Source organism: Rhinoderma darwinii, chromosome 7 (assembly GCF_050947455.1).
Source record: "Rhinoderma darwinii isolate aRhiDar2 chromosome 7, aRhiDar2.hap1, whole genome shotgun sequence".
In the NCBI taxonomy this organism is placed as follows: Eukaryota; Metazoa; Chordata; class Amphibia; order Anura; family Rhinodermatidae; genus Rhinoderma; species Rhinoderma darwinii.
Window position 1 is genome coordinate 6,337,882 of NC_134693.1, and position 15,699 is coordinate 6,353,580.

Genomic DNA, 15,699 nt, shown 5'->3' on the forward strand with positions numbered 1-15,699 from the left:
CCGATATCAGATCGGGGAGGAGAATTGAACTGGAGGGACACTTTAATTTTAAATGTATTGTCCAGTTTAGGCAACACTCCAGCTGCGGGGCCAGACCAGAAATGCCTCCTCGCCCGCTACCACCGTGTGCCGTACCGGGATAATGAATAGGGGCAAAAACTCTTAAAATTCCTCATTGAATCGTATGACAAAAAGATAACATGTTCCATCCGGACTCCAGCACAGCAGAGCTCACCTAAATGATCGGAATCCATACTGCCATGACTAGAAACCAGACTCTGGACGCGACTGGGACGCTGCCGAGACCCCCCTGTAAGAACAATAAACAAAAGCGTTTAAGTGCATCTCTACCCGAACACACTCATACTCCTCATAAATGTTCCTGTCGTCTTAATCTGCGCAGTACGTAACTTGCTAGAGCAGCAGTCTGTACTCCAGAGCTGCTCTTCCTATTGGAACGAATTACAAGTAATTGCAAATTGAACAGTTTGGAGCTACAGATATTTTGCTCAGGACTTATACTGTATTTCCAGGTACTGTATTACTTCTAAAGGGGTTGTCAAGTTTAGAAAACCGATAACATTCTCCTATTCGTGAATTCTGGGGTAATAGAGGGGGGTCCGCTGTTCAGGATCCTCATTTCTTGGTCAGAGTGGAGAGCGGTTACATAGAGCGTCTCTCTCTCTCTGGAGGACCCGTCCTGTATTACACAGACAACACATTGATATGAATAGACACTGTGTAATGCTTCATTTCTCCTGTGGTGGCGCTGCAGGGAAATTGAACACTTACTGCCAGGTTTCCCCACAGATCACAGCTGATCGCTGGGGTCCCACACAGAAAGGGGATGCTTTCTGATCTGCTTATTGTCAAGGGACCCTTCTAACAACTAAGGGTTAAGAGCCCCTTTAATAGCTGGAGGAAATGTGTCAGAGATTTGCAGCAATGCTATGACTGAGAGCACAGACAAGGTGGTATTACCTGTGCTATTGACGGTGCTGGACTGCACAGACTCGGGGAGACTGACCACAGATGAGGTTTTGGGTGGTGAATGGGATTTATCCAGCAGGGAACCTTCATGTGCGCTTTTGCCGCCCTGGTCTAGGACAGATATTCCTGAGAACACAGAGGACACGTCACTATCAGACACTTCCACTGCCTGAGTCCATTCACCCGGATCCTCTTCTGCCTGTTACAAGAAAGACAAAAACAACCAAAAACACATTGTTTAGGGTGGAGATATACGCGCTCCTGTATAAGAACTGCATCCCCTTATAGGGGGTCTAAAACTTGTTTTTTTCTTTCTATATAAAGACCTGTAGACATAAAATAAAGCTACTTTGTAATATAGCACTAATTTCTATTTTGCAGAATTTTTAAGTTCTCTGATTGCAGCCTGCAGTGTAAAGAATGGGGGTTTCATTGTGGTTGTCATGGCTACATTAAGAGTCATATCTAATGTACACATGTAAATAAACACTTTCTTCTGAGGTCTATACTAAAAACACAAATTATATGAAAAGTTTAAGTTGCGGTAAAAGTTTTCTTATATGAATAAGATACAATTACAATAGAGGTGAATACAGTTCACTGGGCGCAGTCATGGCAATAAAAACCTCCATTCTTTACACTGCAGGCTGCATTCAGCATACGGAAAACGGTGAAAAATAGAAAAGGTCATATTTCAAAGTGACTTTTATTTAACCCTCTCAGGACCAACGTCTGAATATACACAGCAAAATGTCACCTTTTGGACTGACACATTGTAAGGGGGAATATTTTTTGGGGGGCACAGATGGGGCTTTTATGTAATACTGAAACCGAAACACAACCAATCTTTGCTTTTTGTCAAGTTTTATATATAATTAGTTGAGCCGGACACATTTATTCCACAAAATAATCCCGGTACTTTTTCCAACCTATTCGCTCAAGATCAAAGTTCTCCATTTATTTCTAGGATTGATTGGGATCGGATCACTTGAATGTGACAGCGACAAAGTGTCAGCCCAATCTATTTGCGGCAGATCGCTAGTGCGTGCAACAAGACGGGCTCTGCTAGACGGAGTATATTAGGACCGGCAGAACATGTGACCAGAGGATGCATGGAGTTTGTATGTTCTGCGTGTTTCATGGCCATTCATAGTACTGGGGTCTTCATATGTGGCAGACAGATCATTGGGTCCACTAGTGAATAATCTGCTCTCTTGCTGACCGGTTCGGGGTCGTCTCACTTTATCCCGTGGGGACGTACCTTGTCCACAGGACGGCCATTCTTTGCCGCTTTGTGATCAGTGTTGTCCTCCAGGCCCTCAGGGACTGCGCTTACATCGGGCTCCTGCCAGGGGACCCCTCCCTGCGCATGAAGATGTGGTGAACGATCATTTTCTACCCTGTGGACATGAAGTCGGCTCAAGGAAACGTAATAATAATCCTCCTCCTCCTCGTTCAGCTGGTAGCCCGGCAGCGAGAGGCGCCGGAACTCCTATATAAAAAGGTAAGAAACGTGTAATGAGGGATGGGAGAGAAAGGACGGGAACCAAAAGAAAGAAGCGGACGGCATTGCCACCCAACTTTCCTAAAGAACTGAACGGCAAATCTAATTAGTTACGCAGTTATGGTTCGGGTTAGGTTCACACGCTTAGCAAAAAACGTCTGAAAATACAGAGCTGTTTTCAAGGGAAAACAGCTCCTGAATTTCAGACGTTTTTTAAGCCACCCGCGTTTTTCACGGCCGTTTTTGGAGCTTTTTTCGATAGTCAATGAAAAATGTCTACAAAGACATTTTTCGCAGCAGTTTTTTACGCGCAAAAAACGCAGCGAAAAAAGCTCTATCGGAACAGAACACCATTTTCCCATTGAAATCAATGGGCAGATGTTTGGAGGCGTTCTGCTTCCGATTTTTCGGCCGTTTACGGCCCGAAAAACGGCCGGAAATAGGCCGTGTGAACATACCCTAATAGTAGATGATGTACAATTGAATAACTGGGTGGATTTGCAATTCGCAGTCTGGTAAAGCCGGATGACAACCCCCAGCTTTCCAAGAAACAGATATAACAAGCTGCCACCAGTATGTCAGGGACTTCTCCAAGACCTGACATACTGGTGGCAACTAGTTATGTCTGTTTCTTATATATGGACAATCCCTACTTGTTAGAAGGGTCTCCTGACAATAAAGGCCCTATTACACCGGCCGATTTTGGACCGTGCAGTGAGCGCCAATCAATGAGACAGCTCGTTGATCGGCGTTCGTTTGCTCCGGTCACAAGGAGCTATGTATGGGGATGAGCCATACGTCCCCATACGTTATCATCATGTCGGCAGCGCGTCTCCCTGTTTACACACCAGGATGTGCTGCCGCTCACTTTTTTAGAACGATACGATCAGCAGATGATTGAGCGTTTTCTCGTTCATCTGCTGATCGCTGCCCTGTTTATACAGCGTTCTATCACCGATTGTTTGCCTAATAATTGCCCAGTATAAAACCCCCGTAAGCTGATCACTCAGTGTCCCCCTGCTCAGACCCGCAGCGATCAGATGTAATCTATAGGGAATGCTGGCAGTAAGCGTTCAGTTTCCCTGCAGCGCCACCGCAGGGGAAATGAAGTATTACACAGTCACAGTCCATTCATATTAATGTGTTGTCTGTGTAATTCAGGACATGTCCTCCAGAGAGAGACGCTCTATGACCAAGAGATGGGCACCCTGAACAGAGGACCCCCTGCTATTAACTCACAATTCACTAATAGGGGGTATGACAATGGGTTTTCTAAACTAGACCTCCTCAGTTATGCCTGCAATACTGTCTGCTATGACTGCAGCATTCTGCTTATATACAGAGGAGGGTAACGGTCCATAAGTCGGGATATCAAGAGGAAAATTGAGTCACAACAAAATCACAACAATTACTTTTTTTTTTTTCTTTGCTGCCAGAGAGACTCGGGATTATGAGCTTAAAATATGGGAAATAACAACAAACATTTTACGGCACTAAAAGCCTCTCACGGGATCATTAAAGACTCAGTTCTGCGGGACAAACGTAGCCTGACTTATCCATTTATGGTTTTATTAGTTTCTAAAAATATCGCCCGGCACTCCTAGACGGGGCGCTCAGAAATACAAGCTCAGTCATTCCACACACAGCGGATCCCTCACAGATGTCAGAGACGGCTCAGAATCCGCGCCAAAGAAAACGGGCGATTCTGGATATATATTTAGAATGTGACTTTTTTTTTTTTAATCCCAAAAGGGAGAAATGAAGGTTTACAAAAATGTCAAATATTTGAATGTAATTCTTCATGGAAATCATTATTACGCCTCACTGGCTCCCAGTAGTGATAGAGACCACATAATGGTATTAACCGGACACTGACAGACGATCGTATGCAGCATGGCCCAGCGCAAGAACAAAATGTATGCAAACTACCCCCCCCAAAGTCTGTAAGACGAGTGCTTGCTCCCCCTGCATGTTAATGTGGAGCGGCTGCTGGCGGTTTACACATTTTGCAAAAGGTACATGATAGAAAGCTTAAGACCTGCAAGCTACTTAAAGGAACACTAACCCTAGAAATGAACGATAAAGATAAAACAGGAGATAATCTCGCTCACACGGTTTGTCAGTCTGCAAGATTTTCTGCAATTTCCTGAAATAAACTATTGTAAAATTCCTGCAGAGAACACAGGGGTTAAATTATTGCAGATCTCTTTTATTTTTGCCTGAAAGGGCGGTGCTAAGCCAAAGGGTGGGGTTTAACAATCCTTGTGTCCTACTGCAGACAGGGCAGTGGGGTGAGGTTCCTTCTGCAGCCAGTTGTCTTACAACCAGACACAAGATTGTGACAGGGTATATGGCAGGTCTAAATAATTATTTTTATATTTCTAGTTTTAATTGCAATAGGAGCAAAGTAAAAAAGAGGAGATTAAGGGAGGAAATGCTGGGATATTTTTATTTTTTGTGTTTCTTTAAGACAACCACCTACATTACAATTGTGTATGAATTTGAGCCACCCCTAGGGGGAGGCTACTTATCATCTATGTAAAAAAAAAAACGTATGCAGTGAGCTCCCCCTAGTGGTGGCTGCAGACATCAATTTATCATGTAAAATTTAATAATAGTGGCATATTTTGAGGCAATGAAATTAGAGAGGATAGATGGTGGGAACTGCACCTAATTTATTAAAAGACTCATGTTATTGTCATTTATTAAATAACTTTTTATGCTGCTATTTTTTAACATTTGCCTTTATTAAATGAGGCTAAAAGTAAGTTTACCTTTTGACCACTGCTACGGTTTCTTTTTCGGAGGGAGAAGACAATTGTTGGAAATTTTGGCTAAATTTTAGGTGCTACTTTTTAACCTGTGCAATTTGTCCAAATCAGGCAAAAACTGAATATAAAATCTGGGCCTGTGTCTATGCAGAAGATTTGGAGCTACGGAACTGGAAAACAGCTCTCTGACCGCCATAAAGATGTACAATGAAATAAATCAGTGCAGAAATTAGTACTGATCAGGATTTTCGCACCTCTTTGAACTTCTGCAGCGAATGCTCTGGACCGAACACGAACTGTAGCTGTACCAGTTCTCTGTGACAATGCGGCCGCCCATCCGACTCACAAACGTGGCAGAGCGCCTTCCGTAGGATGGAGCGAGTGATGACATGCGAGTGACGCAGGGCTGACACCAGTTCATCCTCGAGCAGCCAGCGAAACTTAAAATAAAACAAGATCAGAACGGTTTAGTCCCAAACAGATGGGACCCCCCCCCCCCCCCCCGGTTGCAAAGAAAAAACATAACAGGCTCTGTTTACATCTGTGTCGGAGACTTCGTCGCAGATTCTGTAAGACTTGACACGGAGAATGGCGCTGCATGCAGTGCAATCCTGCCCGCCAAAATGACAGACACCTCGACAGAATCCGATGGACCACATTATAAGTCAATGGGGTCTGTCGGGCACGGGGGTATTTCGTATGATGGATCCGGCACGGCAACATTTATTTATTTTTCTTTATAAGCTTGGACAGAGCCTTACATTGGCGGAACCTACCTCACTCATTGTAACCTCGATAGCCTGCCTGTGCTCTGCTGGGAGCCGGGAGAGAGCCGGGAACCTAATGGTAAAGAGAGAAGGGAGATTAATGGTGGATTCGAACAGTTTTGCGGTTACGTAAAATTCCCCCTTCCCGTCCTAGGACATAATCGTACGTCGTGGTGAGCGAGTCGTCATGGTGTTGGTGCAGGCACAGGAGCCGGGTCCACGCTATCACCAGCAAGTGCCAGGAGCGGAGGTTACTGGGATGCCGGTCATTTAAACTCTTAGGCTGTGTTCACATCAGTATTGGTTTCCATTGAGGGGTTCAGTTGGAGGAATCCCTCAAAGGAAAAGCAAACGGAAACCTTCGCTACATTTTGCATCACCGTTGATCTCAACGGTGAATGATACCTTGCTAATGGTTTCCATTTGTCACCGTTGTGAAAGGGTTCAGTTTTTTTGACGGAATCAAAAGCGCAGTCGACTTCCATAAAAAAAAACTTAAACCTTACACAACGGTGACAAACGAAAACCATAAGAAATGGAAGGATTACCATTGAAATGAATAGTAATGCAAATTGAACCTATGGTTTCCGTTTGCCTTTGCGTTGGGAGCTTCCTCCAGCAGAAAGGTCCGATGGAACCGGTCAACGGAAACCAACACTAATGTGAACAGGCCCTTAGATGCCGCAGTCATAAGCAGCCTGATAGTAGAACGCGACAGGAAATAATGCATTGCAATATAGGAGTACTGACGTGAAACCAAAATAGATCTATAAATAATCCGTTTATAGTAGAAGTAAAAAGACAAAACACATTTTCTTTCCATTAACAGTCGGCCTATAAGGCAAAACGAGTAAAATGGTAGAAACATATACATCTATAATATCGTCACTTTCATAACAATCCTTATAAACAAGTTAAAATGTTTCATTACAATGTAAATAAAAAACACAAAAAAAGAATAATAAAATGTCCGAATTGCTATTCTTTCCCATTAAAAGTTAATCAATGATTTATATGTAACCCAAAATGGTGCAACTGAAATATAGAACTCGTCACGCAAAAAATAAGCACTCAAAGCTACGTCGACGGAAAAAAAAAGGAAAAGTTTCGGCTCTCTGAACTTAGATGAAAAAAATTCAGAAGGCATAAAATAGACCGTGTATTTAATGGGTTAACACCTTGAAGTTTTGTCCTTGAGAACCTGAGGAATTTTTCCATTTTTCCTCTTTGTCTTCCTGCGGTTACTACTATTGTTTTGGGCGATGCCTTGTACTTTCGGGAAGGGGTCATTTAGTGGTACAGATACATTAGCCTTTAATTCATATGGATTTTAATTTGGGGAAAAAATGCATAAAAAAGAAATTCTAACCGGTTTTTTGTTTTGTTTTTACATCATAAATTGATCCTGATCAATAATGTTACAAAATGTTTTTAGCGGTGGTTACAGTTATGGGGGCACTAAATATGTCTGTTATCTGGTGACTTATATTTAAAGGGGTTTGCCTTGGGCAGTCAGAAATTTGCCTTCGGGTTGAGAGACACGTTAAGCACTTTGTCTATAGTTTAAAGGGCCCCAAATGCACTGAGATTGCACCTCCCCCACCCAGCGACACACAATGCTGACAAACCATCCTGATTTTGTGGCCATACAACAAAAGAGTCGCTATGGATTTACGCATATAGGAGTTATGAACTGTCTGAAATAAGAAATACCGCGTCTCAAAGATGTGACGGGGAAAATTAGTTAAAAATAAACATATAATATAAATATACACAAAATACAATTCTACCATTAAAGATCCCACCACAGCATTAGTAATTCAAGGCATCTGACAATCTTCCATTCACTGAACCTACACATTATAAGAAATGCTACGGATATTAGACACCCCTGTTATTGCTTGACAGTATTCACTAGAATTATCTAATTAAGTACCCATTAAAATGTTAGCTCTTTATAGCATTACTTATCCTGTACTGATCCTGAGTTACATCCTGTATTATACTCCAGAGCTGCACTCACTATTCTGCAGGTGGAGTCACTGTGTACATACATTACTTATCCTGTACTGATCCTGAGTTACATCCTGTATTATACTCCAGAGCTGCACTCACTATTCTGCTGGTGGAGTCACTGTGTACATACATTACATTACTTATCCTGTACTGATCCTGAGTTACATCCTGTATTATACTCCAGAGCTGCACTCACTATTCTGCTGGTGGAGTCACTGTGTACATACATTACATTACTTATCCTGTACTGATCCTGAGTCACATCCTGTATTATACTCCAGAGCGGCACTCACTATTCTGCTGGTGGAGTCACTGTGTACATACATTACATTACTTATCCTGTACTGATCCTGAGTTACATCCTGTATTATACTCCAGAGCTGCACTCACTATTCTACTGGTGGAGTCACTGTGTACATACATTACATTACTTATCCTGTACTGATCCTGAGTTACATCCTGTATTATACTCCAGAGCTGCACTCACTATTCTACTGGTGGAGTCACTGTGTACATACATTACATTACTTGTCCTGTACTGATCCTGAGTTACATCCTGTATTATACTCCAGAGCGGCACTCACTATTCTGCTGGTGGAGTCACTGTGTACATACATTACTTATCCTGCACTGATCCTGAGTTACATCCTGTATTATACTCCAGAGCTGCACTCACTATTCTGCTGGTGGAGTCACTGTGTACATACATTACATTACTTCTCCTGAACTGATCCTGAGTTATATCCTGTATTATACTCCAGAGCTGCACTCACTATTCTGCTGGTGGAGTCATTGTGTACATACATTACATTACTTATCCTGTACTGATCCTGAGTTACATCCTGTATTATACTCCAGAGCTGCACTCACTATTCTGCTGGTGGAGTCACTGTGTACATACATTACATTACTTATCCTGTACTGATCCTGAGTTATATCCTGTATTATACTCCAGAGCTGCACTCACTATTCTGCTGGTGGAGTCACTGTGTACATACATTACATTACTTATCCTGTACTGATCCTGAGTTACATACTGTATTATACTCCAGAGCTGCACTCACTATTCTGCTGGTGGAGTCACTGTGTACATACATTACTTATCCTGTACTGATCCTGAATTATATCCTGTTATATTATTCTATTATACTCCAGAGCTGCACTCACTATTCTGCTGGTGGAGTCACTGTGTACATACATTACATTACTTCTCCTGAACTGATGCTGAGTTATATCCTGTATTATACTCCAGAGCTGCACTCACTATTCTGCTGGTGGAGTCATTGTGTACATACATTACATTACTTATCCTGTACTGATGCTGAGTTACATCCTGTATTATACTCCAGAGCTGCACTCACTATTCTGCTGGTGGAGTCACTGTGTACACACATTACATTACTTATCCTGTACTGATCCTGAGTTATATCCTGTATTATACTCCAGAGCTGCACTCACTATTCTGCTGGTGGAGTCACTGTGTACATACATTACATTACTTATCCTGTACTGATCCTGAGTTACATCCTGTATTATACTCCAGAGCTGCGCTCACTATTCTGCTGGTGGAGTCACTGTGTACATACATGACATTACTTATCCTGTACTGATCCTGAGTTACATCCTGTATTATACTCCAGAGCTGCACTCACTATTCTGCTGGTGGAGTCACTGTGTACATACATTACATTACTTATCCTGTACTGATCCTGAGTTACATCCTGTATTATACTCCAGAGCTGCGCTCACTATTCTGCTGGTGGAGTCACTGTGTACATACATTACATTACTTATCCTGTACTGATCCTGAGTTATATCCTGTATTATACTCCAGAGCTGCACTCACTATTCTGCTGGTGGAGTCACTGTGTACATACATTACATTACTTATCCTGTACTGATCCTTAGTTACATCCTGTATTATACTCCAGAGCTGCACTCACTATTCTGCACTGTATACATTACATTACTTATCCTGTAGTGAGTTACCGCCTGGAGTATAATAGAATAATTATTTTAGGCTATGCACTGACTTATACTTTGTCACTGGGCTGCCTGTCTCCTCCTTTATGACTTCTCTATGTCCATCTGATAATCTGCCATGTTTTGTTGTATTATAGTAAAGCAGTGAGGAAGTGTTAGTAGCAGAGGGCGGGCACGGATATTTCACCTCTGCTCCACATTGGATGGGAATCTCTCTAGCGTTGGTGGCATCTCCTCGTCGGAGCGATAGGAGGATGGCTGTGCGGGGGAACGAGGGAAGGACACACTGCTCTCGGAGGTGTACCTGGGGTAAAGGAGAGGATATGGAGCAAACTAAAAATCACAGCACAATGGAAGGGAGTGCAGGGAAGGATAGAGCAAGCATACTAAGCGGGAGACACGGCAAGCACAACGGAGCGGGGGAGGGGAGAAATTATAAAAGCAAAAACATAAAAGGAGCACAATTCTTTTAGACTATATGCAGATGTTAAAGGGCTATTTCCAACTCAGACATTTATGGCATATTCTATCTGGTGAGTGGTGGTCCGCTGGCGGAGAATGAATGGAGAGCTGTTTCACGCTTGCTCGGCTGTTTCCATAACTTCTATAGATATGGAGAAAACCACCTCTCCATTCATTTACCGCCTGGATGCAGCCCTTCACCAGGTGGTACTGGGGGAGGGGGGACTGGCTACAAAGAGCGTCTCTCTCCGGAGGACCCAGCAGGTTTGTGCCTTATACAGAAAAGCCCAATGATTTAAATGGGAACTGTGTAATTCTTCACTTCCCCTGTGGCGGCGCTGTTGGGGAATTCAACACTTGCTGCTGGATTCCACACAGATTACAGCTGATCGCTGGGACAACCTAACAAAGAGGTGATCACGTGATCAGTTTTGGAAACTGAAAAGATCTGACATATAAAAGATCGGTAAAATCTGCTGCCATGAGCAGTAATCTAGTAACTGGGATACTGGAGCAAAAAATCTCAAACGAGAAGCTTAAAATCGCAATGACCAAGCTATTTTTTTCACAATCTGAAAGGATATTTCAGTGACTTGATGAGGTCGCTCTGTGTGGACTCTTAAGTCACGGTCCGGTATAAGGACTACACCAAGGACTGGACTTGCTTCGTACCGGGTATGTTGGGAGTCGTCGCTCACCCCCTCTATTTCCAGGGGTAGAGTAAGGACATAGATATCCAGCATAACGCTCAGATCCGCCAGCGAGATGCTCTGCAGATTTTCACTGTTTTCAAGGCAGCCGATCACTTCACCTGAAAAGGAGGCAGAGCCAATCAGAAGTTTCTACCGTCTCCACCTGCACAGGAAGCGCAACATCATTCACGTGACCGCAGATGCAGCAGATATTGTGTCACCTCACTAAATTACTTCATCCGAGGAGAGTAAAGTCTGTCTACTTTCTATTTCCTGTGTAGTTTCCTGCAAGCTATTGTTCCCCGTTATCAGCCATTACAGGCTGTGGAGTGTAGTCTTTTCTCAAACGAATGAGTAAGGGTATGTGAACGCGCAAAATCAAAAACGTCTAAAAATACGGAGCGGTTTTCAAGGGAAAACAGCTCCTGATTTTCAGAAGTTTTTTATGCCACTCGCGTTATTCGCTGCGTTTTTTAGGGCCATTTTTCTATAGAGTCAATGAAAAACGGCTCCTGAAAATGAAGCGTAAAAAAACGCCCCGTCGGAACAGAACGCCGTATTTCCCATTGAAATCAATAGGCAGATGTTTGTAGGCGTTCTGCCTCCGTTTTTTCAGGCGTAAATGCCCCAAAATACGCCTGAAAACACTACGCCTGTACATACCCTAACAGAAGGTGCAGTAACATCAGCACCAAAAATCTCTCTCCTGTCCTAATAGTTTGTTACAATGTATCAGTCTGGAGGCAGGATGTTTAGCTCACAGAGGATTCTCTAGATATCAGCGTCACATGCCAGAAGTATTAGGCCCTGTTCACACAGTTTTTTTTTGCAGGCAGAAAAATTCTGCCTCACAAATTCTTCAGGTCGTTTTTCGACCGCAGCAATTGTAGCGAATTCTAGAACTGCGGACGAATAACGCTGCAGAAAAAGCACAGCAGTTTTTTTTTTTTAGATCTATGGGAGGTCAGAGGCGGAAACCGCGGCAAGAAAAAGACATGCCATTTTTTTTTTTTTCCGGCGAGCGGCCATGAGCCACCCAGGAAGAAAACCACCTCTGCCTCCCATTGCAATCAATGCGATTTCGGAAGTTTATTGGTGCTGATACGACGCGGTTTCTGTGTCAAAATCAGCACCAAAATCAGTCAGTGTGAACTGACCCTAAGATTGTATTGTCCCGTGGACAGGGCTCTCCTCTGCCAGTCTGTTCCTCAGTAAACTCACGTATATTGTACGAGCTTCTTATCATTTATTCATGTTATGTATGTAAACCCCTCTCTATTTCATATGTACAGCGATCCGGAGGTCAATGTGGCTTCCAAATAAACCAATCATTAATGATCAGTACAGGTGTACAACCTCTGCATACAATCAATACCTGTTCCCATTCACTGACAGACAGCAGAGATATTGTAAATGGCGAGGAATTGGAACACACTTAATAATCCTAGCGATTTTTTCCTTTTCTCCTCTTACTACAGTTTTTATGATCTTGACATGACTGTCTCTCTGCGGACTTACCCAGGCAGGTGGGCAGCGTGAGTACGGGCATGGAGCCGTGCTGGTTCTTGTGTGTGACCGAGCAGATGAGATGCACAAACAGAGGAGGCATCTCCAGCTCGGACGTCTCCTGACCATTCAGCGAGTCTCCTCCAAGAACACTGAAAGAATCATCGTCCTGATTTACTGTATCCGACCCGGACATGGATTCTGCGTTATCCGAGTGCTCGCGATATTCAACCTCTAGATCGGGGTCGCTCTCGGTGGCAATGCCCCCGGTCGATGTATTACCTGTGGACGTGTATGGGTAAATTACAATTCACGGGAAGCTGTAGTTCCTACAAATGTTAAAGGGCCAGCGTCCTTACCCTCCTCTGTTGCCTGTTCTGCTTCTGACACTTCCATATCCTCGCTGGGCTTCCTGTCTCCGGGGTCCTGAGTGGGGTCCTCCTATTATAAAGAACGAGGCGAGACGTCATCTCAAAACCATGAAAACCACTCGACTTTTACAGACTGGATACACCATAAATGGCCAAGATGTGAATTCCCCTTTAAAATACAATTCCCCCTAATTAGTGTTATTAATGGGATTGCCCTGGTTTCACGTATTTCACCCAGTACAGCAGTCTGGGAAGATTTTAAATACCCGGTTTACTTGATTTAGGCGTGCCCCAGGTCTTGGCGCGGGTAGCAGACCACTGGGGTCGTAGACATTTACCGTTTCTGGCACAGAAAGAATTTGGGAATTTTATACTTTTTAATCAATGAAGGTCCATACCCGTAGACTACACCAATGTGATCTAGCAAAAAAAAATAAAAAAAAAGATCACTATTTAGTGTTTCAGCCCTTCAAGGAAATGCTATTTAAGATATTTCCCAACACGTTCTGTAAAGGATCGGTGAACGATGCTTACAGAAATGCGGAGAGAAACGCTCAGCAGTGGTGCAGAGTTATGGTCTTCTTACACGGACCATGTAAGGGCTAGTTCACACAGTTATTTGGCGCTGTTTTGGGCGCGGAAACCGCGTCAAAAAACGTCCGAAATCGTGTCCCATTGATTTCAATGGGAGGCGGAGGATTTTTTTCCCGGTGAGTGGAAAAAAACGCCACGGGGAAAAAAAGCGTCATGCTCTTTCTTCCCGCATTTTCCATCTCTGACCTCCTATTGACATCAATGGGAGGCAGAGAAAGCGTTTGTCACTGCATTTTTCCCACGCCACTCAATGACCGCGGCCGAAAAGCGTGGCGAAAAACGCTGCAAAGAAAGTGCAGGCAGGTCAAAACCTGCCTCGTAACTCTTGAAGGAATTTTGAGGTAGATTTTTCTGTCTGCAAAAAACTGTGTGAACGAGCGCCAATCAATGAGACAGCTCGTTGATCGGCGCTCGTTTGCTCCTTTCACAAGACGCTATATATGGGGACGAGCGCTCGTTACTCCTCTCGCTCGTCCCCATACATTTCCATCATGTCAGCAGCGCGTCGTTGTTTACACGGGGAGATGTTCTGCCGACAACCATAATGATTTTTGCAGCATAAACAATACGATCGGCCGATGATGGAGCGTTTGCCATTCATTGGCTAATCGTTACCCAGTTTACAGGGCAACGATCGGGAACGAGGGTTCACATGACCGCTTGTTTGGTTGATAATTGGCCGGTGTAAAAAGAAAGCGACTGCCAACTGGGGCTTTAATTTCAGCCACATTGGGATATGTATAGGAGACTCACCTCCCTCCTCTGGGAAGACGGAAAATAGAAGAAGTAATGGGGGTTTGATGGCACCGTCTTGAAATGAAGACTCCCAATGGCAAGAAATTTATCCTATAAAGTATAACATATAGAAAAACAGGTATAAGAAGGAATAGCACTGGTGAGGGGGGCAAAGACTTACAACAACAACCGTCAGCGGAATGCTCTTTTAGCCGGCAGCTTTTCCTTCCGACTCCCCCACACACATGCAGGCGGCTCAGCTCAAGCGGTTTCCAGACACCTCCGGCAGCGGCTTATCTGCGCGGGAACCAAAGATCCGGCATGTGGAAATCCAACAAACCACCAAACACATTAGATTGTGGCCGGTCCCACCAATATCAGTAGGTTTGGCCAACTTTCATCTAATATGTATGAGCACCCTTAATCCGGCAATAGACATAAGATATCTGTCCAACAACATCCTCCGGTTCAGGGCAACAAGGATTAGGCTTCGTTCACATCTGCGTCAGGGCTTCATTCCGTCAGCTTTCCGTCAGAACGGAGCCCTGACTGACACAAACTAAACCATAGGTTTCCGCTTCCATCACTATTGATTTCAATGGTGACGGATTCGGTGCCAATGGTTTCCGTTTGTCTCCGTTGGGCAAGCGTCCCGTCGTCTTGACAGGATCAATAGAGCAGTCGACTACGGTATTCATTCCGTCAAAACGGCGGAACCCTTGCACAACGGAGAAAAACGGAAGCCATTGGCACCGGATCCGTCACCAGTGAAACCAATGGTGATGGAAACGGAAACCTCTGGTTCTGTTTGTGTCAGTCAGGGCTCCGTTCTGACGGAAAGCTGACGGAATGGAGCCCTGACGCAGATGTGAACGAAGCCTTAGATGGGTTTGATTTAAACACTCAGTAAAAGGGATAAGCAACACCAGTGTCAGCAGTCACCACTTATCTCTACTACTGAAACAACGTGCTCATTCAGCCAATAGGATATCGCAGGATATATATTTATAGTGGAGTTCAGGAAGGTAGCTGATCAGATGAACAAACATTCAGCCTACAGCTGTGTGTACGGCCAGACGTGTGGCCCAGTAATAAGGGAGTAGTAGTAAGAAGGTACCTGTATGATCCTGTGGAGGTCTGGAGACACCTCACACGCCTGTCCTGTTTCCAGGTGAGAAAGCTGAAATTCTGAACACAGCCGGCTGCTCGGTTCTGGGGTCGGCACCTCACTGGCTTCTTGTTCCGCACACTCTTCTATATCCACGCTGAAGAAAAAGGGATTTTTAGGACTTGTTATAAAATACAACA

At 43.9% G+C, this 15,699-nt stretch overlaps 1 protein-coding gene across 1 annotated transcript in view; it reads right to left on the reverse strand.

Annotated features, from left to right (window-relative positions):
- Positions 1–15,699, reverse strand: part of SZT2 (SZT2 subunit of KICSTOR complex) — a 108,162-nt gene that overhangs the window by 44,696 nt on the left and 47,767 nt on the right. Inside the window, 11 exon segments of the mRNA XM_075832655.1 lie at positions 236–310; positions 982–1,189; positions 2,252–2,482; positions 5,520–5,705; positions 6,042–6,105; positions 10,219–10,335; positions 11,166–11,304; positions 12,704–12,973; positions 13,051–13,132; positions 14,410–14,502; positions 15,509–15,656. Of these exon segments, the coding sequence (XP_075688770.1) occupies positions 236–310; positions 982–1,189; positions 2,252–2,482; positions 5,520–5,705; positions 6,042–6,105; positions 10,219–10,335; positions 11,166–11,304; positions 12,704–12,973; positions 13,051–13,132; positions 14,410–14,502; positions 15,509–15,656 (1,613 nt within the window).